Source organism: Gekko japonicus, unplaced genomic scaffold (assembly GCF_001447785.1).
Source record: "Gekko japonicus isolate JY-2015 unplaced genomic scaffold, Gekko_japonicus_V1.1 scaffold1490, whole genome shotgun sequence".
Classification (NCBI taxonomy): domain Eukaryota; kingdom Metazoa; phylum Chordata; class Lepidosauria; order Squamata; family Gekkonidae; genus Gekko; species Gekko japonicus.
Genome location: NW_015165285.1, coordinates 404,412 through 429,183, shown reverse-complemented (window position 1 = coordinate 429,183; position 24,772 = coordinate 404,412). Strand labels below are relative to the sequence as shown.

General features: G+C 46.2%; 1 protein-coding gene across 2 annotated transcripts in view; it reads right to left on the bottom strand.

Annotated features, from left to right (window-relative positions):
• Positions 1-24,772, bottom strand: part of RAI14 (retinoic acid induced 14) — a 145,037-nt gene that overhangs the window by 4,772 nt on the left and 115,493 nt on the right. Inside the window, exons 7-15 of one of the 2 annotated variants that reach the window (XM_015410324.1) lie at positions 23,241-23,311; positions 20,728-20,834; positions 17,389-17,567; positions 15,914-15,942; positions 13,571-13,660; positions 12,945-13,031; positions 9,518-9,578; positions 6,832-6,950; positions 879-2,408 (exon numbers count right to left, since the gene is read on the bottom strand). In XM_015410324.1, the coding sequence (XP_015265810.1) occupies positions 879-2,408; positions 6,832-6,950; positions 9,518-9,578; positions 12,945-13,031; positions 13,571-13,660; positions 15,914-15,942; positions 17,389-17,567; positions 20,728-20,834; positions 23,241-23,311 (2,273 nt within the window). The remainder of the gene's footprint in view (positions 1-878; positions 2,409-6,831; positions 6,951-9,517; positions 9,579-12,944; positions 13,032-13,570; positions 13,661-15,913; positions 15,943-17,388; positions 17,568-20,727; positions 20,835-23,240; positions 23,312-24,772) is intronic. The other variant, XM_015410325.1, reaches the window with a different exon arrangement.

Genomic DNA, 24,772 nt, shown 5'->3' with positions numbered 1-24,772 from the left:
TTCTGGTAACATGGGGGTGTGGCCTAATATGCTAATGAGCGGTGCCGTCGGGGTGTGTGGCCTAATATGCGAATGAGTTTCTGCTGTTGGGTGTGGCCTATTATGCTAATGAGTTCCTGCTGGACTTTTTCTACAAAAAAAGCCCTGTACTGCATTGTGTATTAATTTGTACTTGTCTGTGTTACACACACAAAATCCAGAAGAAAAACTTGACATTAAAAGACTGCTCAAGGTGAGCAGCTGTGTTGGTCTGAAGCAATAGAATAAAGTCTAGAGTCCAGTCAGGCGCCTTTAAGACCAACAAAGTGTGTGTGCACACGAAAGCTCACATCTTGAATAGAACTTTGTTGGTCTTAAAGGTGCCACTGGACTCTTAACTTTTTCTAGTTGAGGACTGCATGTGTTTTAAGAGGCACTGGACAAATTTTTGCCACATTCTTCAATCAAATCTGGGAGGGTCGATTGCCTTTGTCCAGAGTGAGAGTTAGAGAAGTTTTTGATTGAGATCCCCTGACAAAGCTCACTGCAAACATGTTGGGATCCAAAAGGTCAAACTACTCTCTCTTGTGCCTCATTCCTCCTTTCCCCCCCTAGGGTCTGCAGCAGTCAGATACAACTTACTTAGGGTTGCGGGGGTGGGATGGTGACAGATCTGACTCTCGGTCCACCAGTGGACCAAAGTTCCAGTCCAGCGGCGCCTTTAAGACCAACAAAGTTTAATTCTGGGTATAAGTTTTCGTGTGCATTGAACTTGGTTGTTCTTAAAGGTGCCGCTGGGCTGGAACTTTGTTCTGTCGCTTCAGACCAGCACAGCCACCCACCTGAATCGGTCCATCAAGACGGCCACGCCCGCTCTTAAGGAACCACATCCCACCAACCTTTCTGTCTTTGTCCTCTTCTGTTTTGGAGGAACTCTCTGAGGCCCTTTTCATTTCAAGCAGGTCTTCTTGGGCTTGCTGGTACTGCTGAAGCAGCCCTTTGATTTCTTGTTCCTTGGCTTCGAGGAGAGCACGGAGGCTCTCTTTCTCCCCTTTCACTTGCACGAATTCTTTCCTCAGCTGGGAGAGGTCTGCAGACAAGCGCTCCCTCTCGCTCATCAAGTCCTTCAGGTTAGATGATAAGTTGTTGACTTCCCCTTCCGTCGAAGACCGCAGCTCTTCATAGAGAGCCCTGGGCACCATAGCTTCACACACCGCCGCCTCTTCTTCCAACAGCTCCCTCTGCAGACGCTGCACCTCGCTCTCCTTGAGAAGCAGCAGCTCTCTGAGCCTGCTTATCTCTTCTCCCAATTCCTTCACTGAGGCCCTGAGAGCGGTGACCACCTGGAGATGTTCCGTGATGGAGACAGAGTTCTTCTTCTGAGCGTCCACCAGGTTCTGGAGCTGAGTGGCTTCGCTCAACGCCTTGGCATACTGAGCCCTCATCTCCAACAGTGCACTCTCCGCTTGCTCTCTCTGCAAGACCGTGGCCTCCATCATTTTTTCATGTTCCTCCAGAGGTACGGATCTCGAGTTGGCCTCTTCTGGAACGCTCCTTTTCCTGAAGTCTTCCAGCTCTGCCTGGGCTTCTTCGTACAGCCGAGAAAGCTCATCGACTTGTCTCTTGAGTTCGTTGATCATGCTATTCTTGGCCTCCCTCATCTCCTCCCCTTCCTCGCTGCTCCCCGATTCCATCTGGCTTTTCAGCTTGTCCTGCAGCCTTCTGATTTCCTCCTGGCCTTCCCTGTATCTTTCAATGAGCAATGCCTTCTCTTGGTTGATGTTCTCGATCACCAAGCAGTAGGAGTTCTTCATCTCCTCGCACTCCTCCGCAGACACAGTGCCGGCCATTTTGTTCTCGCTCTCTTCCAGTTTTGCCTCTAGCTCTCTCACTCTTGCCTTGAGTCTCCCGCCGTCTTCCAGCGCTTTCCTCACCTCTTCCTTCAGGAGCTCGACCTCCTCACACGTCGCTCTGAGCTCCTGCAGATCGGCCTCCTTGCTTTCCGAGGCGACCAGGCCCAGTTTCATTTGCCTCTGGACACTCAGGACCTCCTTCATAGCTTCTTCGTACTTGCTCTGGGTCTCTTTCAGTTTCTGATTGAGGTCCGAGCCGTTTTCGGTGATCTCCGAGCTGTTTGACAAGTGGCCCACTTCCAGAGCTCCAGAATGAAGCTGCGTCTCCAGGTGCCGCCTCTTTGCTTCTGAGCTGTCCAGTCTCTTCCGCACTTCCTTTAGATCGTTCTCTAGCTGTTTAATTTTCACTTCGTTGTCACTGGCTTGCTCCTGCCTTCTGCTCGGAGAAGAGCAACTTAACTCCTGAACGACTGACGAACTCTCGCTTAGCCTGTCTGTTGAATGATCAAAATCCGTTTGGGTGGAATGGAAAGAATCCAGTGTGGTATCCATGTCTCCGACTCTGGCCGCTTTCACCTGTGTGGAACAACAAACAGCGTTATTAAATGGCTCCATTCGAACAGGATAAAGAAGTTCCAAATACTCAAGAAAAGCCATGAGGACTAGAAGCCCCTTGTTTCTCAAAGGTCTGGTTGTTACGCAGCTTTAAGGACTTAGGAATATAAGAACTGCCTTTCTGGAGGGGACCCAAGATCCCTCCAGTCCAGCAACTGGCTTCCAAACAGCCAGCCAGACGCCCCAGGACAGCCATCTCTTATTCGCCTTTTGCCACATACAGTGCAGGGTTTTAATTTCCATTATCACAGTTAACAATCCATGACCTTAAAGAAGGTAGCCAGCATAGTATGGATAGTATAGGCGCATAGTCGTGTCTAGAGAGTAAGGGTAACCAGAGTTAACACCTGGTTCAAGGGCAAAGATTATATGCTATCTTTCATTCTAACTTATCTCACAAAGGCTGTAAAGGTAGAGGGACTGCATATAAAGCTTTCAGCTCCTTGGAGGAAAGGAACGAAAAAAGTTGTTCATGGAAGTCATCAACCATAAATTTAACACCAACCACAACTTCACCTTGCAGCAATAAGCTGCACAAGTTAATCAAATGGTGTGTGTGTGTGTGTGTGTGTGTGTGTGTGAGAGAGAGAGAGAGAGAGAGAGAGAGAGAGAGAGAGAGTGTGTGTGTGTGTGTGTGTGTGTGTGTGTGTGTGTGTGAAGGGAATTCTTCCTTTTGTTTGTCCAGCACTCTCATACTTCACACAGTTGGCCTGATGATTGGGCAGCGTCCACATGAATAAAAGTAAACATGTATGGTATACATACCTGAAGGAATTACTATGGAATAAAACACCTTGTTGGTGTGCACACTGTACAGAAAACAGTTCCCTGCAATTTGTACTACAAAGAAGAACCCGCTGTGGTGATATTTCCAATGGGTCATTAATACAGCAAAAGTATGATTCCAGTATCAATCTGAATGCAGTTATTCTGGACTGTGACGAATGGTAGGCCCAGAGGGCTTGAACCATAAAGCTGAGAGGGCAGAGCGACTCCCTGCCCCAGAATTAAGGCCTCTTCATCCAAAGACAGCTGTTTAAAAGTTGGCACTGGAATGTGATGCCACTCTTGACTCTCCATTGCTCTGAATTTTAAAGAGAAACTGCTTTCAGTAGCGCACAGGGGTACCCTGAGACATGCCTTTCTCTGTAAAAACGCCCATGAAAAAGTTGTTCAGGAACACTATTTCTAAATGCACTTAAAAGCCAAAAGGGCAGTTAGACAATTTTGAACTAATCTGTTGGAAGATAAAAGAGGGTTGTTATTTTTTTTGTAAAGAACTACCCCTCACCCCAATCCTCAAAACTGAGAATGTCAAATAGAAGTAAAAGGTTGGTTATCCAGCATTTGATAATCCAGAACACTCAGTCATCTAGCATCTCCTGTGGGACAAGCTTCTCCCCCTCAGCCACCGCACCCCCCCCCCCCCCCCGGTGCCTTCCCCCATTCACCATGAGTGCCAGGTAGCAAAGCGTTAGCTGCATCGACTTAATAAGCGATGAGGAAAAAAATTCAAACGCAGATATAAAAACGAGTCTCATTTGAGGCTAAAACTCAGTATCTCTGTCACCTTGACATTTGAGGGGAGTTTTTGTGTGTGTAAAGTCCCACCTTCAACAAGAGTTTAAAGACCACACAAAGAACAGATTTGCATAACTAAGTTCAAGTGAATGTGAACCAGAAGAACTATGGGTTGAAACCAGAGATATTATCAAGGAAGAATGCACAAAGAGAAGCCACACTGGATCAGGCCAGTGGCCCATTCAGTCCAACACTCTGTGTCAAACAGTGGCCAAAACCCAGGTGCCATCAGAAAGTCCACTAGTGGGGTCAGAACCCCAGAAGCCTTCCCACTGTTGTCCCCCCCCCCATCCCAAGCGCCAAGAATACAGAGCATCACTGCCCCAGACATAGTGCTCCATCTATATGTGCTAGCTAATAGCCACTGATGGACCTCTGGTCCTGTAACCAAAAGAAATGAAAAGCCTCAATGGAAGACTCATGAAGTTCTTAAAATTGCTAAAGACGGATGAGAAGCAAAAGTAAAGGTGACAGAAATAGAACTCTAAATGCAGCATTCCAGCAACTTCATATAGAAGAGAGAGGTAGAAGAGATTGGATTTATACCCCGCCCTTCACTACCCAAAGGTGTCTCAGAGCGGCTTACAAACTCCTTTCCCTTCCCCTCCCCACAACAAACACCCTGTGAGGTGGGTGGGGCTGAGAGAGCTCTTGACAGAAACTGCTCTTTTTCAAGAACAGCTCTTATCAGAACTATGGCTCGCCCAAGGTCATCCAGCCAGGTGCAAGTGGAGGAGTGGGGAATCAAACCTGGTTCTCCCAGATTAGAGTCCGCGCACTTAACCACTACACCAAACTGCTGTAAATTGGTTAAGTGAAAATTAAACAGCTAGAGAACTATGATACCCAGTGTAAAGAAACAGAAGAGAATAACAATAAAGGAAGAACAAGAGATATGTTCCACGAGATTCAAGAAATCAAAGGGAAATGTAAAGTGCAGTTAGGCATGCTGAAAGATCAACATATGAAATACATTAACTGAACAGGACAAAATAAAGAAAAGATGGGAACAATATACTGAAGAACTATACAGACAAGATAAAAGTAATGATAGATTCTTTCCAAGAAGAAACTTTAGAAGAACACACAGTTTTAAAAAGTGAAGTGAAAGCTGCACTGAAAGCAACTGGGAGACACAAATCACCAAGAGTAGATGGGATATCAATAGAAGCCACACAGAGACCATCAAAATCTTAACAAGAATATGCCAACAAATATAGTAAACAAAACAATGTCCCACAGATTGGAAACATTCAATTCACATTCCACTTCTGAAAAAAGGAGAGCCAAACACTGCAGCAGCTATCAAACCATCACATTAATTTCTCATGCTTGTAAAATGATGCTCAAAATCTTACAACAAAGGCTGTTAACATATAGGGAACAAGTAATGCCAGATGTTCAAGCTGGATTCAGAAAAGGAAGAGAAACCAGAGATCATAATGTAAATTTATGTTGGTTACTGGAACATACAAGAGAATTTCAGAAGAAAATCAGCTTGTGTTTCATAGATTACAACAAAGCTTTTGACCGTATAGATCATGAAAAGCTGTGGCTGGTTATAAAAAAATGGGTGTGCCACCACACCTGATTGTTTTCATGTACAACCTATATGGACAAGAATCTACTGTTAGGACAGAATATGGAGAAACAGAATGGTTTCTGGTTGGCAAAGGTTGACAGACACCTTTGCAATTTGGAAACCATTCTGTTTCTCCATATGTATCTTATTTCCCCATCTCTTCAATCTATATGCAGAACAAATCATAACGAAAGCTGGACTGGAGTCAGATGAAGGTGGAGTGAAAATGGGTGGAAGGAACATTAGCAATTTGAGATATGCAGATGATATCACATTACCGGCAAGAAGATAGTGAAGACCTGGAATGACTCCTGATGATGGTTGAAGCAGAAAATGTCAAAGCGGGATTTGCTGCTGAACGTCAAGAAGACAAAAATAATGACACAGCTGCAAGGTTGATGGTGAAGAAATAGAAACTGTTCAAGATTTCCTATTCCTTGGCTCAATCATCAAGCAAAAGGGACGACAACCCAGAAATCAGAAGGAGAGACCGGGAAGGGCAAGTCTGAAGAAGGTAGAAAAGAGCCCTAAGAATAAGGAAGTGTCACTGACGACCAAGATCAAGATAATTCATGCCACAGTATTCCCCACTACTGTTTATGGGCATGAAGGTTGGACAATGAAGAAAGCGGACAGGAAGAAAGTGGATTCATTTGAGATGGGGTGTTGGAGGAGAGTTTTACGGATACCGTGGACCGCCAAAAGGACAAATAAGTGGGCTCTAGAACGTCTGAACGCTCCCTAGAAGCTAAAATGACTAAGGCTAGCATACTTTGGTCATATTAGAAGGTAAGAGTTACTGGAAAAGAGAAGAATGCTAGAAACAGTTGAAGGCAGCAGGAAAAGAGGAAGAACCAACCTGAGATGGATTATGAAGGAAGCCACAAAGGCCCTCAGTTTGCAAGACCTGAGCAAGGCTGTTAACGATGGGATCATTTTGGAGGTCATTAATTCGTAAGGTCGCCATAGGTCGGAAGCAGCCTGACACGCATCCAACACATCTGATTGACAAGCAACCTCCATTCCCCATGAGCATCTGAAAACAGAGCTTTTTACTGTACCAGCTTAATAACTGAAGACAAGTTTCAAATGCTGATATACAAACAGGTCACATTTTAGGCTAAAACTCAGTATTTTTGTAACCTTGAAGCCTAAAGTTGTTTTTCCCCCCCAAGTACCGCCTTTTGTTGTGTGTTGAGGCCAGTTCTAATACATACGTACCTGCAATTTTTCTTGCAATTCCTTATTATGCAAGGTCAGAGTAGCAATTTTTGCTTGTAACAGTAAAAACAGTTCTTGCTGGTCTGCGTCTGAACTTGCATCCAGTAAACTATCGGCACCTGTACAAATAAGTGAGAAAGGAAAGGAAAGGAGAAGGAACAGGATCATTTTAAATATTTTTTTGTAGTTTTATATATACGTGTGTGTGTGCGCGCGCGTGTGTGCTCCTGGAAGTCAAGGTGACCTCTGGGGACTGACCCCTACTGGAGGCCTGGAGAATATTCAGAGAGGGGGCTGAATAAAGCCTGCCCCCGCCTCCCACCTCTGGTATTCCAAGGAGGTCTCCCGTCCAAGTCCTTGCCAGAGTCAACCCTGCTTAGCTTCTGAGATCTGATGAGATGGGGCTTGCCTGGGCTATCCAGGTCAGGGCGAACAGGGTCATTTTTGAGCCGGTGGAAGGTAATGGTTAGACTGGGGACACTCTGGTACAAATCCTCACTCAGCCACTTGCTTTTAGTCTGATTTATTTCATGGCTGTTGTGAGGATAAAATGGGGTGGGGAGGACCATGTACGCTGCACTGAGATCCTCAGAAGAGGAGCAAGACAAAAATGTTGTCAATAAAACTGGCTTGAAGTCTAGAATCTGCTCTTGTTTCTACTACAGCCTAGTCAGTGGCAACTGGACCTTTAATTTAGAAGAAGAAGAGAAGAAGAGGAGATTGGATATATACCCTGCCCTTCACTACCCAGAGGAGTCTCAGAGTGGCTTACAAACTCCTTTCCCTCCCCCTCCCCATAACAGACACCCCGTGAGGTAGGTGGGGCTGAGAGAGCTCTGACAGAAACTGCTCTTTGGGGGAGAATGAGCCGATGACTTTAAGGTGAGGAGACTCACTCAGTGGGGCTTGGGAACTACACGTGGCTCTTTAACATGCCACCCCTGTGGCTCTTCCCTGTTCCCCAGAGTGGAATCCACAGCACGTCACAAGGATGTCAGCAAGGCCATTGCCCAGTAGGGCTCGTGTTTGGCAGGTGATTACTACCTTGAAACAGCTGCTGCCAGAGGGACTGGAGGATGGGTAAGATGCCAGCCTCCCTGGGCCATGGGCCTTGTGCAAAGGGTGGAACTAAAGCGCCCACCCTCTCCAATAACCCCGAGCTCTTCCGTGCAGCCTCCACACTCTCCTCCCAGCTGTTGGGCAGCGAGAAAGCCAGCTGCAGATAGGAGAGCCACTCAGGGAGAAAGAGAGCAGGCTGGGCACAGTGGGGGGATGGTGTTTTTAATCCCCTTTCTCTCCACGGCCAACTTGCTCTCTTCCAGAGACCCAGGCAATCTCCCCCTCCCACCTGAGCTGCTGGGCCCCTTGCTGAGGAGAGAGCCAGAAGACAGAGAATACGCTCTTGCTCGTTTATTTTTCAGATGTATATCCCATCTCTCCCACAGCAAAAGCAACTTGAGATAGGAGGAGGAGGAGGAGATTGGATATATGCCCCACCCTTCACTACCCAGAGGAGTCTCAGAGTGGCTTACAATCTCCTTTCCCTTCCCCTCCCCACAACAGACACCCTGTGAGGTAGGTGGGGCGGAGAGAGCTCTGACAGAAACTGCTCTTTCAAGGACAGCTCTGACGGAACTAAGGCGTGCCCAAGGTCATCCAGCAGGTACAAGTGGAGGAGTGGGGAATCAAACCTGGTTCTCCCAGATTAGAATCCACACACTTAACCACTACACCAAACTGGCTCTGGTACAGCCAACAACCATATAGAATAATATGATTTAAAACAAGTTAAACTCCATATAACGGCTAATGTAACTTAAACCCAATATAAATAAGTATAAAATTCCAAAAATATCAGCATCAAAACTTCGAAGCCAAAAAACAGAAAAGCTCATCTCTCCAGATAACAAGGGCTGGCTAAGGCTCAACAGTGTGTGTGGGGGGGGGGGGGGGGAGAGAAGAGAGATACACAGAAGAACTCTGGTAATTAAAAAGGCTATAGCTAAATATTTCATATTAATGGCTCCATCTTGTATTATTGTAAGAGAGGGCTTAGCGGGGTGGCACACAGGGCATGCAGCAGTCATGTGGCTCACCTTATGGACAGTAAACGGAATGTGGCTTTTCCATGAATCACAGAGAGAACACCACAGCATTATAACTAAGATATAGAACCAGATTTTGCCCCAGTGATTCCTTGAATTTTGCCCAGGGATCCGGAATCTCTAAGACCACCCCTGGCCAGTGTTCCCTCTAAGCTGAGTTAGTGTGAGCTAGCCCACCGTTTTTTAGCCTTTGGCTCACACATTTTTGTCTTAGCTCAGGAAGGGTGGATTCAGACCAAACTAATGTATGCATTAGCCAAATCGCTCAGTCACAACTATAATGCCAGTAGCTCACAAAGTAGAATTTTTGCTCACAAGACTCCACAGCTTAGAGGGAGCATTGCCCCTGGCTGTATATGGTGGAAGTCAAGGAATCCCATGAACTTCTCTCCACTGCCTTACCCACCACCCCCTTCCCCCTGGAATTTGTTTTTGCACCTGATCAAGTAGGCTGTTGCTCACAAAAGCTCAGGATGCCAAATGGTAGTGGAGGTTTCAGCTTCTAGTAACCAGCTGATGGAAGGGAATGGAGCAGGTTGGCCACAGAAGAATTCGAACGCAGCCTCTTTCTTCCCCCTTACCTGTAGGGCTCACGCTCATTCTGTCCTTTCTGTCCCCATGAACTGCACTGTTCTCTTCTTGCTGAAACACACAGGCACAAAAGAGTGAAGTTGACGAAGGAGGCCAATTTCTACTGAGGGAAACATTTGCAAAACAGGAAAGTCTCCTTGGGAGGAGTGAATGATACAATCCAGTTGACACCGCAATTACAGATTATTGTAGTTTAGTAATTCATTAAAGGGCTGATTCAATTTAAATAACTGCATATCATTTGACTTTCTATGCAGGTGCCTTTGTGAGTTACGGGGAAATATGGACCCTTTTGACCCAGTTTCCACGATGGATGCTGACAAAGCTCCTGGGATTTATGAAGGCGACTGTTTGTGCCCTGGATCCTTGCCCATCCTGGCTTCTAAAATCCTGTAAACAGCACATCAACAAACCCTCGGTATCTACTGTAAATCAATCACTAACTCAGGGCACCTTCCTACGGCCACTCAAAGAGGTGGTTATCTGTCCACTGCTTTTAAAAAACCCCACCCCTACAGAAAAATGATGTTGCCAATTATCACCCCGTCTCTAATCTGTTCTTCCTGGACAAAGTGACTGAGAGGACAGTAGGAGACCAGCTTCAGGTCTTCTTGGTTAACTCATCTGCCCTAGACCCTTTTCAGTCTGTCTTCAGACCAGCGTATGGGATAGAGACAGCTCTGCTGGCTTTAGTTGACAACCTCCGTCTAAATGTAGACACAGGTCAGGCATCCTTGTTGCTCCTATTGGATTTATCTGCTGCCTTTGACACAGTGAACCCTGCCGTCTTGTTGAGGCACTTGGGGGCAGAAGTGGGCATCGGGGTGGTGCACCTGGACTGGTTCAAATCATTCCTCACAGACCTGACCCAAAGAATTGACATTGGAGAGCAATTATCAATGTGGGATCTATCCTGTGGGATGCCACAAGGCACAATCTTATCCCCTATGCTCTGAAATCACTATGCAAAGCCCTTAGGCCAAATCATCTATATTTGGGTCTCTCTCTCTAATTATCTATCTATCTAATTATCTATCTACCATCTATCTATCTACCATCTATCTACCATCTATCATCTATCTATCATCTATCCATCCATCCATCCATCCATCCATCCCTATCCTTATCAAATCTCCCGGTGATACGGTAGAGCTCCTAAATCGATGACTTGCTGTTGTGGTTAAATGCCTGAGTGAACAAATTGAAACTAAATCCTAGAAAGACAAAAGTAATGCTGGCTGGGAAGGTGGAGGTCTTAAAAGACACAATGCTCCTCACTTTCTGTGGGGTTCAGCTGACCCTTGCCCACGCAGTTAAGAGCCTCAGAGTTACACTGGACCCAACATTACTGCTGGAGAGGCACGTTAATGCAGTTGCAAAAAGGGTCTTCTTCCAACTCAGCCTAGCTCAAAAAATGTCCCCTTACCTCGATATGGCTGACCTGGCCACCTGGAGCCATGCCACGGTGACATCCAGACTCAACTGCTGTAATGCACTGTACACTGGCCTCCCCTCAAAATCAATTTGGAAGCTCCAGTTGGTGCAGAATGCTGCAGCTCAGCTGTTATCGGAAGCCAGATGGAGCAGGCATGTGACTCCCATTCTGCAGCCGCTCCACTGGCTGCCCATCTGTTACTGGGCTCAGTTTAAAGTACTGGCTATCACATGCAAGGCCCTTCACAGGCCTGGGACCCTCCTATCTGCAAGACCCCCTCTCCCCCTATGCTCCGCCATGTCAGCTTTGCTCATCTGAGCAAGGCCTCCTACAGGTGCCCCCCCCCGGCAAATGGGCAAAATCAACAACTGTCCATACGTGTGCCCTCTCTGTTGGGGCCCCCACCTTGTGGAGCGGCCCACCTGAGGAGGTCAGGAAGCCCCCCCCCTTCCTGGCTTTCTGCAAACTCTGCAAAACTGCATTGTTCAAGAGGACTTTTGTACGCAGGCAATAGGGCAGCACTGTACAAAACGATTCACAGACTTACTTGGTCTATACTACCGTGTACAGTTTGCTGTAAGTTGGATCCTACTATGTAATTTTGCACAATTCAATGTGCCACATTAATGCTTTGCTTCGGTTCTGTTTTTTGTATTTCTGGTCGGTTCTACAACACAAATCCTGAATCCCCCCCCCCCCCCCCGGTTGATTGCATTGCCCTCACTCTGAAAGGGGGACTATAAATAGTGTAAAGAAATAAATAAAATCTATAGGGTAACTTGCAGCTTAAGGGACAAAAACAGCGAGAGCAATCCTATTTCAGAGGCAGAGCTGCCTTTAGCTTTCCACTTCATTCCCTGCAGTATCCAGAACCAACGCAGCCTCATAAAGGAAACAAGGGTCTCCTTAACTCTCAGCCTCACAAACTGGGCCTCACTGGTTTCAACTGGCCACCAATACTTGATCAACTGCAGCTTTTTTCGAGTAGTCAATTTTTAAAGAACTAGTCTACATAATTGCCATTTCTTCTTCGTTGTCGTAACTCATTCCTCACAAACATTTAAGCCGTACATATTTCAGGTTTTTTTGCCTTTTCTTTTCTGGGGGAGATAAAAGCCTTTCTTTTAAAAAAACCTCTCGATAAGAAGTTTGCACACACAATATTCAGGTTCGCAGTCCTAATTCGTAGGGAACAGCTGTCTTAACATTTCCAAGATCTATCTGTAAGCGGTTTTAAAACTAAAAAAAAAAAAGAATCAGATAAGGTTCTACTATGTGGAAATTAGATTTGTGTGTGAGAATTTTTCTTAATTCAAAAGGTTGTGTACGTTGGAGAGAGAGAGAGAGAGAGAGAGAGAGAACGAGAACACGAGTGCGCCAGCCAGCCTGCCAGCCTCCATGGGTGAGCGGACGGGGGGGGGGGGGAAATTGCCCCTTATCATAACACAGTAAACCCAATAAATAACTTTGCCATATTTCAGCTAGATTGAGAAAGAAGAAAAAGAGAGAGAAGAGATTGGATTTATACCCCGCCCTTCACTACATGAAGGAGTCTCAGAGCAGCTTACAATCCCTTTCCCCTCCCCTCCCCACAACAGACACCCTGTGAGGTAGGTGGGGCCGAGAGAGCTCTTTTGAGAACTGCCCTTGAGAGAACAGCTCTGAGAGAAGTTATGACTGACCCAAGGTCACACCAGCAGCTGCATGTGGAGGCGTGAGGAATCAAACCTGGTTCTCCCAGATTGGAGTCCATGCTCCTAACCAGTACACCAAACTGGCTTGAGTTCAGTAGTACCTTAGAGAGCAACAAAGTTTTCATATCCAATGAAGGAAATTTTGACTTTTGAAAACTTGTATCCAAAAAACCTTGTTGGTCTCTAATGGTGCCACTGGACAGGAATCCAGCTGTTCTACGGCAGACCAAAATGGTTACCTTCTGACTCAACCATATCCACAACCAGAACTGAGACTAAAAAACGTACCTTGGATCCCTGCTCAACAAAAAACGGCTGGCCTTTCCCAGGTACTGGGGTGGAAGTCGTGGAATGCGGAGAGGACAGATCACTGAGCTGGAAAAGACGGATGAATTTTAGGGATGCAGACTGGCTCTTGGTAGCACAAGCCATCATTCCCCGTTACTGCAGAAAAGCCAGCCTAGTCAGCCACTGTCTTTTCCCGGCAGCAGTCGGGCAGTCCAAAGAAACAGTCGTCCGACTAATGCCTCGGTTTAACCTTCTAGTCAAGATGCTGCTTCTCCCCGCAGACAACGCTGTGCCTTTGCAGATGGGAATTTAAAGCCACTCGTTGACAGACAAGGCCGCATCTGACGAAAATGCTCCGTCTTTACTAGCTCTTTGGCTCTAAACTTAGGAGGCTGTCTGGCTTCCGACAGCTTTCGAGTGAAGCATAATTGCTGTAGGGATTCCAACAGGACACCCTATTTTAATCCTTACAAGAATAACACTCAGGATACATGAGACACACACACAGATATAACAAGGAGGTTTGCGTGCAGCAAAATTTAACTGGATCCATTCTCGGCAGGACATTCCTTCGCCCCTCCCCATCCTATACATAGCCATGTGTTCAAGAGGGACGTGAGCTTTACCTGGATAGGGCTGACAGGAGGTGGTGGAGGGGCTTTGCGTTTTTTTGGCGTTCCACTTCTTTCTGAACTTAACCTAGAGGCTTGGTCATGCTGGAAGGGTCACAGGGCCATAAAAAAGGGAGGTCTTGTTAGTTTGGTTAGTAAGCTCTGCAGTTATCACGTGTTATTCTTAAGGGGGGAACAAAACAAAAAGACAGGACTTCCCTCCCCCCCTTTCAAAACCATTCATGCCTCATCTCAACCAAGGAGGTTCCTGTGCAGAGATAGAAGAGAGAAGAGTCCAGTCAGATATCTGAAGGCACGGGCAGTGACTCACGGAAGATCATCCCCTGCCACAGATTTTGTGGGTCTTTAAGGCGCTACTGGACCCTCGCTCTTTTCCGCTGCTACAGACGGACTAATACGGCCACCCATCTTGATCCGTGCAGAGATATTAACACATGTTAAAAACCATGAGCTCATCCTGCTGCCATTCGCAACACATGCTGCAGCACAATTAGATTTAGTGAATAGAAGCTAAGCACAGTTTCCCTACTTAGCAGGAGTTCTCAAAGGCATGGCTATTCGCAGCACCAAGCAGTTTGTTAATCTTCCTGCGCAGTGCCAGAAACTTTTTCAAGGCACACCAGAAAAGCTCTTTCCCTGCCCCCCCCTCTCTATTCACAGGGAAGCTCTCCCACATTCTAGAACGTTTAGGCTCCCTTGGCCGCAACCCTCCCTCCCCAGCTTATGTTTTGCAAAACGTGGCACTAAAAGACGGCCTGTGATGGCTGAACCCCTGCGTCACCCACCTTTCCTTCTCCTCTGCTGCCTGCTGTCCTCTGATCTTCAACAGATTTCTATCGCTGTTGAAAATCCCCAAAACTGAGGAACACTTGGCATAACAGAGGGATGATTCACAAGTTTTAGAGAGATGATTCACAATTTTTACGTCCAATTGGCTGCTCACGTCAAGTTTCTCAATATGATCATCTTTCGCACACATCTTACGAGTTGTTGCTTTTTAAAAAAACAAAATAAAAAGCTTGGACCTCTAAGGAAACTGCTTCCACACTCCATGAGCTCTTGCTTTTGCCAACAAAGTCCCTAAGACCAATGAAAGTTGATCAAGTATTTCAGACGTCACAGTGGCTTGGATCCGACCACTCCGCTTCGCCAAGTTTGAAGCCTTCCTTCTACTGGAAGAGAGGAAGGTTTCCCATTTGGCTGTGTATAAATGCAAGCCACCGTGTCAATTAATTCTGTAAGGGGATGAACTAGTCGAGCACTGCACCCTCTCACTCGCTGGTGGCTTTGGCACAATAGCTTATGGCCTTAAAGAAATTCACACATTGTTTCTGCACAACAGGGAAGGGGCCGTGATGCTCCCAAGTTCGAACTCCAGTTAAAAGGAACAGGTAGTATGCAGTGTGAAAGACCTCTATCTGAGACCCCGGAGAGACACTGCCAATCAGAGCAGACTATGTTGACCTTGACAGTCTAAGGGTCTAACTCAGTGTAAGGCAGTTTCACGTGGATTCAGTTCAAAGACAACGAATGATACAGCCAACAGTAACGTATTTATGCTAGACGTCTTTGCTGTGATGTGGAAGGGATTCTGAATGTCATGTTGCTGCGCAGTTTGGATGAGTGGTCTTAGATCGGAAGTGAACAGTATTCTCTAGCTAAATGTAAGGCAGGTTTACTCCTGGATCTAGGAGTGCAGGTCACGAAATACAAATACACTGCATGGTTAACTTGGTTCACCAATATCTCCATGAGAGGAGAGAACAGTTTTTAAGGACTCAAAGGAAGAGTCGCAGACTATTGTAGGCAGGCAAGCAAGATAGCTACCTTTGTATTTGCAAATCTATACCTATGAGGGGGGAAAGTCCCTTGGATTGTCAAATAGTCTTCAGTCGTGGGAATGATAGCTCACACTTCATTGTAACCACCTGGCTCCTTAAGTGGGTGGATGTCTGATAATGTGGAATGCACACTAAAAAGCCAGTGGTGGATCCACCTGATCCGGAAGCTTGCATTCTTCAGCACAGCAACCACAAGCAAGTTCTACCAGTCTTGGGCTTTAATTAGCCGAGTCTCTACAACTAGTATGGTCATTCCAACCCCTGGGTTTGAGACGGAGGAATACATCCATCCTCCAGCACACACTCCCTCCAGACGCAATTTAAAAATTATAGGAAACAGTGGAAGCGTTTAATAGAGCTGAAAATGCTTCTCAAGACCCTGAAAATGAACTAAGGCAAATATTTATAATGACAAGTGCTTAGAAACGTCCCCCCAAACATATAACAACAAATTATAACTAAACGATGAAGCATATCTGGAGGTGATTCTTTTTACCTGCTTTGGCTTTGCTGGCGACTTGATATCTGCAGAAGAGAAAGAAAACACTGCATTTTATAGGAATGACAGGAGCCATCGTCTCTGTGCCTGAGGTTCATGCCCTTGAGATCCTAGGCTCAAGATTATTTGAAACCCAGCAGAATGTTGATCCAAACGAAGCACATTTGGGGGCAGCAGAAAGCGCCGTCAAGCTGCTACCAACTTATGCCAACCCCGTAGGGTTTTCAAGGCAGAATGGGAACAGAGGGAGTTTGCCATTGCCTGCCCCTGTGTAGCAACCCTGGACTTCCTGGGTGGTCTCCCATCCAAATACTAATAAGGGCCGACCCTGCTTAGCTTCCGAGATCTGATAAGATCGGGCTCGCCTGGGCTATCCAGGTCCGGGCAAAAAAAAAAGCACATTTACAGCCATAGAAAACACTAGGTTGACAACCCAACCACCAGTTACAATTTATGCTTCTTGATGGTACACTGATTTCACATACGCCACCAGATTTTGATAGGAAGGCGTTCTCTATATATGCTATCACTTGTATGGATATCTGAGGTGCTGTAGCTCCTCCCAAGCTGACATAATGCTGACCTGGAATGGGCCAGGCTAGCCCAATCTCATCAGATCTTGGAAGCTAAGCAGGGTCAGCCATGGTTAGTACTTGGATGGGAGACCACCGAGAAGTCCAGGGTTGCTTTGCAGAGGCAGGCAATGGCCAACCACCTTACAGGGCCACCAGACGTCTGCTGCAACTTGACGGCACTTTCCACCACCATAGCTCCACAAAGACTGTACCATGTCCTCAGCTCAGCATCACAGTTCCACTCTGAGTGGAAGGAGATAGATTCAATGTACAGTGCACTGGTCAGGCCGCACTGGAGTATTGTGTGCAGTTCTGGAGGTCTCACTTCAAAAAGGATGTGGACCGAATGGAGAAGGTGCAGAGGAGAGGGATGAGGGTGATCGGGGGCCTGGAGACCAGGCCCTATGAGGAAAGGCTGAGGGGGACTTGAGAATGTTCAGTCTGGAGAAGAGGAGGTTGAGTGGGGACATGATTACTCTCTTTAAGTATTTGAAGGGCTGTCCCTTAGAGGAGGGCAGGGAGCCGTTCCTGTTGGCAGCAGAGGATGGGACTCACAATAATGGGTTTAAATGAAGGGCGGGAAGGTACCGGCTGGATATTAGGAAAATCTTTTTGACAGTCAGAGTTGTGCAACAGTGGAATCGGCTGCCTGGGAAGTTGTTAAGCTCCCCCTCACTGGCAGTCTTTAAGCAGTGGCTGGAGAAACACTTGTCAGGGGTGGTTTAGTCTGATCCTGCACTGAGCCGGGGGTTGGACTAGATGGCCTGCAGGGCCCCTTCCAACTCCGGGATTCTAGGATTCTAAGTGGGATGGGCCCAGCAGGAAATCTCAGGATGCCTCTTTGGACCATTTTTGGGGACACACAGCACAGTTTAAGGAAGACTGTCTTAGACATACCAGCATCTTGAACAATTTTTGACTGAAGTAGGTTCTGGATTCCCGTGTTTTCAGAGACTTTGGAGTAATGCAGGGCATTGTGTCCAAGTGCATCCACCAAGTTCATGTCTGCCCCTTTCCTGACCAGGACATCCACAATGCTCAGGTTTCCACCTTCACAGGCCAGCATCAGACTGGTTCTAGAAAGGAGGGAGAGAGACACCACGATCATGAAAAGTAATGTGCTAGCAGGGCTCATTTGTGTTCACGCAGGACTAGTGCCTCCAGGTTCAACAGCAAATGACAAACTGAACTACGGTCACATGTGCCAACAACTACATGATTTCTCACCCTCTGTTCTGCCACTGGGGGGGGGGGAGAAGAGGAAAAGGAAAGAGGAGGAGGAGGAGGAGGAGAAGGGGGGAGGAGGAGGAGGAGGAGGAGATTGGATTTATACCCCGCCCTTCACTACCCAAAGGTGTCTCAGAGCGGCTTTCCCTTCCCCTCCCCACAACAGACACCCTGTGAGGTAGGTGGGGCTGAGAGAACTCTTGACAGAAACTGCTCTTTTTCAAGAACAGCTCTTATCAGAGCTACGGCTTGCCCAAGGTCATCCAGCCAGGTGCAAGTGGAGGAGTGGGGAATCAAACCCGGTTTCCCCAGATTAGAGTCCGCGCACTTAACCACTACACCAAACTGGCTGCAAGTGTGAAGGAGGCATATTTGACAGCAAATGACATTCTGATTACTCGGGTTCTACCATATGAACCTAGGAGCCTATACAGGGTCAGACCATGAGCACAGTTAGATTTGAGTTCAATAGCACCTAAGAGACCAACAAGAATCTCAGGGCATAAGCTTTTGAGAGTCAAAGCTCCCTTTGTGGGGACCAACTGCATGCCCACACAGCTACCCTCTGAGACCAGGAGACTATCGACCTCAGAACAATATTTATTTTGATTGGCGACAGTGCTCTCGAATCTCACAAGCACTTTCTACACATGATCTTTTACCTGAAGATAACAACAGGCTTGGTACCAGGACCTTCTGTATGCAAAGTATGTGCTCTACCCATTGAGCCACAGACTCTCACAATACAAAGGGGATCCCTGCAGCATCAGGTAAGAACAGAATGAACTAATCCAGCACTGAAGGCCTGGGACCAGACTGACTCATTTAGGCACGCTGTGAAGACTCTTATTTGGTGCGTATTAAATGCTTACGGGCAGGGCTTTTTTTGTAGAAAAAGCCCAGCAGGAACTCATTAGCATAAGAGGCCGCACCCTGACAGCATAGATCATTTTGCATATTAGGCCACACCCTTGACAACACACCTCATTAGCATATTAGGGCACACCCCATGCCAACTGCGGGGAGCCTGGGCAAGCCAGCCCTTGGAGGGTAGGAAAGGCAGTTTAAACTTCCAGGCCCCCCTGGCCCACCCACCTCGGAGTCGCTGGGATGGGGTCACTCTCCAGTCCTTCCCTCTGTAGCCACGCACGCAGAGGTTTTGGCTGTAGTGGGCATGGCCAAGTCTGAAGCCAGCCGGAACTCCGTTCCTGTGCGTTCCTGCCCAAAAATAGCCCTGCTTACGGGTCAAGGCTCATGAAGAACGGACAGGACCAGCCACAGCAGTGTTGGACTAGGATCTGGGAGACCCAAGTTCTAATCCCCAGTCTGCCACGAGGCTCCTCGTTGACCCTGGGCCAGTCTCTCTCAGCCTAACCTACCTTGCAGGGTTATGGCAGGGATAAAATGGAGGGGAAGGATGATGCATACCACCCTGAGTCCCGTGGAGAAAGGGCAGGAAAAATGTACTAAATAAATGCCAGCCACCAAGACTGCAGCCCAAGAAGAGCTGAAGCTCAGAGACAGGCATGCAGTGGGTATCAGAGCCATGCGATTCAGGGATCCCAGAGTGAGCACAGCTCTCTTGTGTGTCACTGGTCATCGAGATATATCCAGGTGGGGCAGCCCCGTTGGTCTGAAGCAGCAGAACAAAGTTTGAGTCCAGTGGCACCTTTAAAGACCAACAAAGGTTTATTCAAGCTTTTGTGTGCATGCTCCACAGGCCACGCAAAAATCCTCAGTGGCGTACGTAGCATTCCTTTACCCAGGGCTTGTTCTGTAGAAAAAGCCCAGCAGGAACTCATTAGCATAATAGGCCACATCCAACAGCAGAAACTCATTAGCATATTAGGCCACACCCCTGACAACACAGCTCATGAGCATATTAGGCCACACCCCCATGTTAGCAGAAGTGTGGTCATCCAGCCACACCCATCTTTTGCTTCTTATTCTGTTTACCTTGTTTGTTGTCCAAACCCAGGGCTTTTTTTGGTAGCAGGAACTCCTTTCCATGTTAGGCCACACCTCCCTAATGTAGCCAATCCTAATGAGTTCCTGCTGTTGGGTGTGGCCTATTATGCTAATGAGTTCCTGCTGGGCGTGGCCAACTTGGGAGCCAGCCGGAAGTCCGTTCCTGTGCGTTCCTGCCCAAAAATAGCCCTGCCTTTACCACTTGATGTGTTTCTATTCTCCCACCTCTCAAGCCCAGAGCTGATGAGCTTATTACGGGGCAATCTACCAGATGTCCACAACTGTGTAAAGGGCACAACACATAGGCCCAAATTGTACAGTCACGTCCCAGAATGTACATAATTTAACAAAGGCACAATTCAAGACTATATGCAAGATGCTCTTTGCAAACTCTGTGTGCACAGATAGACTTCAGCCGGCCTCCAAGGTAGAGAGAATGGGCAAGATCTTGGTATGACCATATGTAGTCTCTTATATTACTTATATATAAGACTTATATTTTTTGAATACTGTAACTTTCCAGGTGCCTGTACTAATAAAGTTTGGCATTCTGTACTTCACTGCCTCTGACAGGAAGAAGTGTAGAGAATGCTTGCAAAATTGCAAAGTATGAAGATATCAAAAATGCATGATTTGGACAAGCTTATTGAATTCTGCCTTGGATGTCACAAGCACTATAAACTCTGTTCTCCGAAATTCATCAGGAAAACAGCAGATGTTATTTCATGCGTAGCTGTCTCTGTAACCCTCGAGCTAATAAATATAAGCAAGAAAATTAGTTTTAATTAAATGTGTACCACATTGGTACTTGAAAAACAAACTGACAACCCCTGTACATATCCAACAGAATGCAAACAGAACTCTTTCTTTGCAAAATTAATTACACTCACACAAGCGAGGGTTACACAATTTCTCCTGAGCTCTCTCTGATCTTTCGGAACCTCACCTACAGAATGTTAATTTCTCTAGTGAAACAGACCCACAGTTCTGGTGAACACAAAAGTACTTTGAGAATACAGAAAGAAGTTAGGGTAGCTGTACCTTCCATTTTTGTCTCTGGAATTCATGTCCACTCCATGTTCCAGAAGGTATTTGCATACTTCGACATGACCATTTTGTACTGCAAGCAGCAAAGGTATGTTCCCATCCTAGGGCAGGGGGGAAATGAAAGGATTCTATTGAACTCATGGATGTTCAGCAGCCTTTAAAAGGTTAGTTTCAAGAGATGCTCACTGCAGCTCAGGGAAATGTAACCCTTGTGTAGCAGTAGGATGGACCTATGGTCTGATTCAGTATCAGGCAGCTTCACGTGTTCTACAGAACCATGGCAAACCCAAAGTGAACCTTTACAACCTGAGCTGATACTGTTTAATCTATGGGAAGATATTCCAATTCCACAAATACGAAAGACTTTGTCACATTATTAACTGCCGCAAAGACAGCGATAGCATCAAAGTGGAAGAACAAATTGGTGCCTTCAGTTTCGTTATGGATGTCTAAGATATGGGACTGCTATATTTTAGGGAAAAAATCACAAATAGACTGTTACAACTTGAACATAAAAAACTAGCAATCAACTTTTGCTGAGAAATGGTTTCCGGTCATAAGAAAGAGGCTCTGGGCGGGTGCCTCGGCCTTGGACACTCAGTGTCAATTTGCTGTGGCGACCTCAGCAGGGTATAATGACACGGAGTCCACCATTTTCTCCAGAGGAACTGATCTCTGCTACCTAAAGAACAGTTGTAATTTTGAGTTATCTCCAGTCCTCACCTGGAGATTGGCAACGATGGTTCCCCAGAAGGGAATAGTTAGTTTGGAGGGTGGAGTCTATGACTTTGTACCTGTCCGAGGTCCCACACCTCCTGAAACCTCACCTTCTCCAGGCTCCATCCCTCACATCTCCAGGAATTTCCCACATGGAGTTGGCAACCCTATCTCCTTCCCAGCCAATCATCAACCTACCTTTATTTCCCCCTCACTCTTCAGCTTTCCACCCCCCCACACACTTGCAGCTTCTCCCGTGCTCTGAAGCCCTGACTACTACGTCACATTGGCTGTCATACGGGGGCCACCTCAGCAGCATATAAGGATATAGAGCCCACCATTTTCTCCAGGGGAACTGATCTCTGACATCTGGAAAGCAGTTGTAATTCTGAGTGATCTCCAGCCCTCACCTGGAGATTGGACACATTTTACCTCAGAAGAGCAAACTGTTTAGAATGTTAGAGGCAAAAGCCAATCAAGTCGCATATGCAAACGACCTCTGTGTTCCGAGGCAAAGGCCAATGAGGCTGCATATGCAAATAACCTCTGTGTTCTGACTGGCTATGGGGGGGAGAGGAACAGCAAAATGTTTAGAATGTTGGAGGCAGGACTCAGGCAAAGCAGCCAGTGGATAGGGAGACCCTCTGAATGACAGATCAGAGAGCGAATTGATTTTGGAGCATGTGGAATGTTCTAGAGAACAGCAACCACCATTCGGCTTTTATTTATAAGGGAGATTATACAGTTTCATCTGAAGTGTTTATTCTATAAACCCCAGATTTAGAGTATGTTTTAATTTTGATCAATAAATATTAGCTAGTTGAACTCAAAATTCTTACATTTATACAAGATGGTTGCTAACCCAACTGTATTATTAGAAAACATGTTAAGAGTGTTAATTAGTTAAGTTTTAGATAAATATACTAAATAGAATACCAAGAATATTATTAATGTTAAATAGTTTGTATTGTTTGGGACTCTCTGTATCAATTGTTATATATTTATTTAATAAAATTTATTAAAATTTATAAAAGCATATGCTCCACCCCCGGTTTACAACCCCTTCCGTACATGCAGTCTCCTACAGTGGATACATTAAAGCCTAACGTGCAGTGGAATATTACACCACATGTAGCCACTCTGTGATATATATACAGCCAAACACATTATCCCACAGTATACCAGGCACCATTGATCCATGGATCTAAGCTACATCCAGTGTTCCCTCTAAGCTGAGTCAGTGTGAGCTAGCTCGCAGTTTTTTAGCCTCCGGCTCACATATTTTTGCCTTAGCTCATGAAGGATGGCTCCAGAGCAAACTAATTTATGCAGTAGCCAAATCACCTGCTCACAACTTTAATGCCAGTAGCTCACAAGGTGCAATTTTTGCTCACAGGACTCCATAGCTTAGAGGGAACATTGGCTACATCCTTACAATACTTTGGATGCTCTTAATTTAATTTTAAAAGCTCCACCACACATAACTCTCGATCACTTGAACAAGAGGATAATCAGGGACCAAAATCCTACAAGCCATGGGGCATTCAACTCAGTTTACTCAGACTGCATGGAGTTGTAACTGGCTCTCCCACTCATCTCAAACAGGGGTTTACAAAGATTTCTCTTTCAAATGCTAGGCACATTAACTGGGACACCGGCAGAAGAGAAGGAAGAAACTTGCCCAGCGTAGGAACGGCTTATTTTACTTCTTAAGTGAAGCTCAGTGATTAATATTGTAACAGCTTGGGCAGTGGGAGTAAGGAGTTATCCATCAAAAAATGGTTACATACCGCATCTTTGACATTAATTGGACACTTGTGTTCACACAGGAGTTGAGCAATTTGAAGGCAGCCACATGCAGCTTTAAGGGAGGAAAAATAAAAAGGTTTGACAATTAGAAGACACTTCTGTAATATGGTCTCCCTATGACATGTAAAATCAGGCTTCATACAGCTGTGATTTCTTTGTACAAGATGCTTTATCGTTCACAAGGACAGCTACTGTTCTGCAGTATTTAGAATTCCAAAACAATCTCAGCAACAGAACTGCCAGTAACTGGAAATTCTCTAAATTCAAAATCATAAAAAACCCAAATCCCAAGCACTTAGAGCTGCCAACCTCCAGGTGGGGCCTGGAGGTCTCCCATTATTACAATTGATCTCCAGGCAACCGAGATCAGTTCCCCTGGAAAAAATGGCTGCTTTGGAGGGTGGACTCTGTGACATTGGACCCTGCTGAGGTCCCTCCCCTCCCGAAACCCCGCCCTCCCCAGGCTCCACCCCCTGAAATCTCCAGGTATTTCCCCACCCAGTGCTGGCAACTCAATGTGCACTGGACTTTTTCAGTGTCAACAACTGCATGTTGGGTGTCCAGATTTCCACTTTGCAATAGTTTATCTTCATGGAGTTCTGGCTTGCCTTGCCAAAAACCCGGATCGCAGAGGACAAAATTCAAATTTCAAAGCAGCTGAATATTTAAAACCTGAATATTCCAAGACTGTGACGTTAAATGTCAGACTACCAAAGTGAGAACGTAATTTATTTCAGCAGCAGCATTTGATAAACATGAGCACTGCAAGAATTTACACTGGGGAATGGCTTGCTCTCCCTTTTCATATCAACAATGCAAGATGGCATGTCCAGAAGAGCCAAGCAGAGCTGAGAAAGTCATAAGAACATAAGAGAAGCCAATGTTGGATCAGGCCAAAGGCCCATCCAGTCCAACACTCTGTGTCACAGTGGCCAGAAATACCAGGTGCCATCAGGAGGTCCACCAAGCACCAAGAAGACAGAGAATCACTTGCCCCAGAGCCCCTATCTATACCTTGTGGCTAATAACCACTGATGGACTTCTGCTCCATATGCTTATCTAATTCCCTTTTGAAGCTGTCCATGCTTGTAGCCACCACCACTTCCTGTGGCAGTGAATTCCATGTGTTAATGTGGATCTCCTGATGGCACCTAATAGCCACTGATGGACCTCTGCTCCATATGCTTATCTAATTCCCTTTTGAAGCCGTCCATGCTTGTAGCCGCCACCACTTCCTGTGGCAGTGAATTCCATGTGTTAATCACTCTTTGGGTGAAGAAGTACTTCCTTTTATCCGTTCTAACCCGACCGCTCTGCAGTTTCATGGAGTGCCCACGAGTTCTTGTATTGTGAGAAAGGGAGAAAAGTACCTCTTTCTCTACCTGCTCTTTCCCATGCATAATCTTATAAACCTCGATCATGTCACCCCTCAGTCATCGTTTCTCCAAGCTAAAGAGCCCTAAGCACTTTAACCTTTCCTCATAGGGAAAGTGTTCCAACCCTTTTATCATTC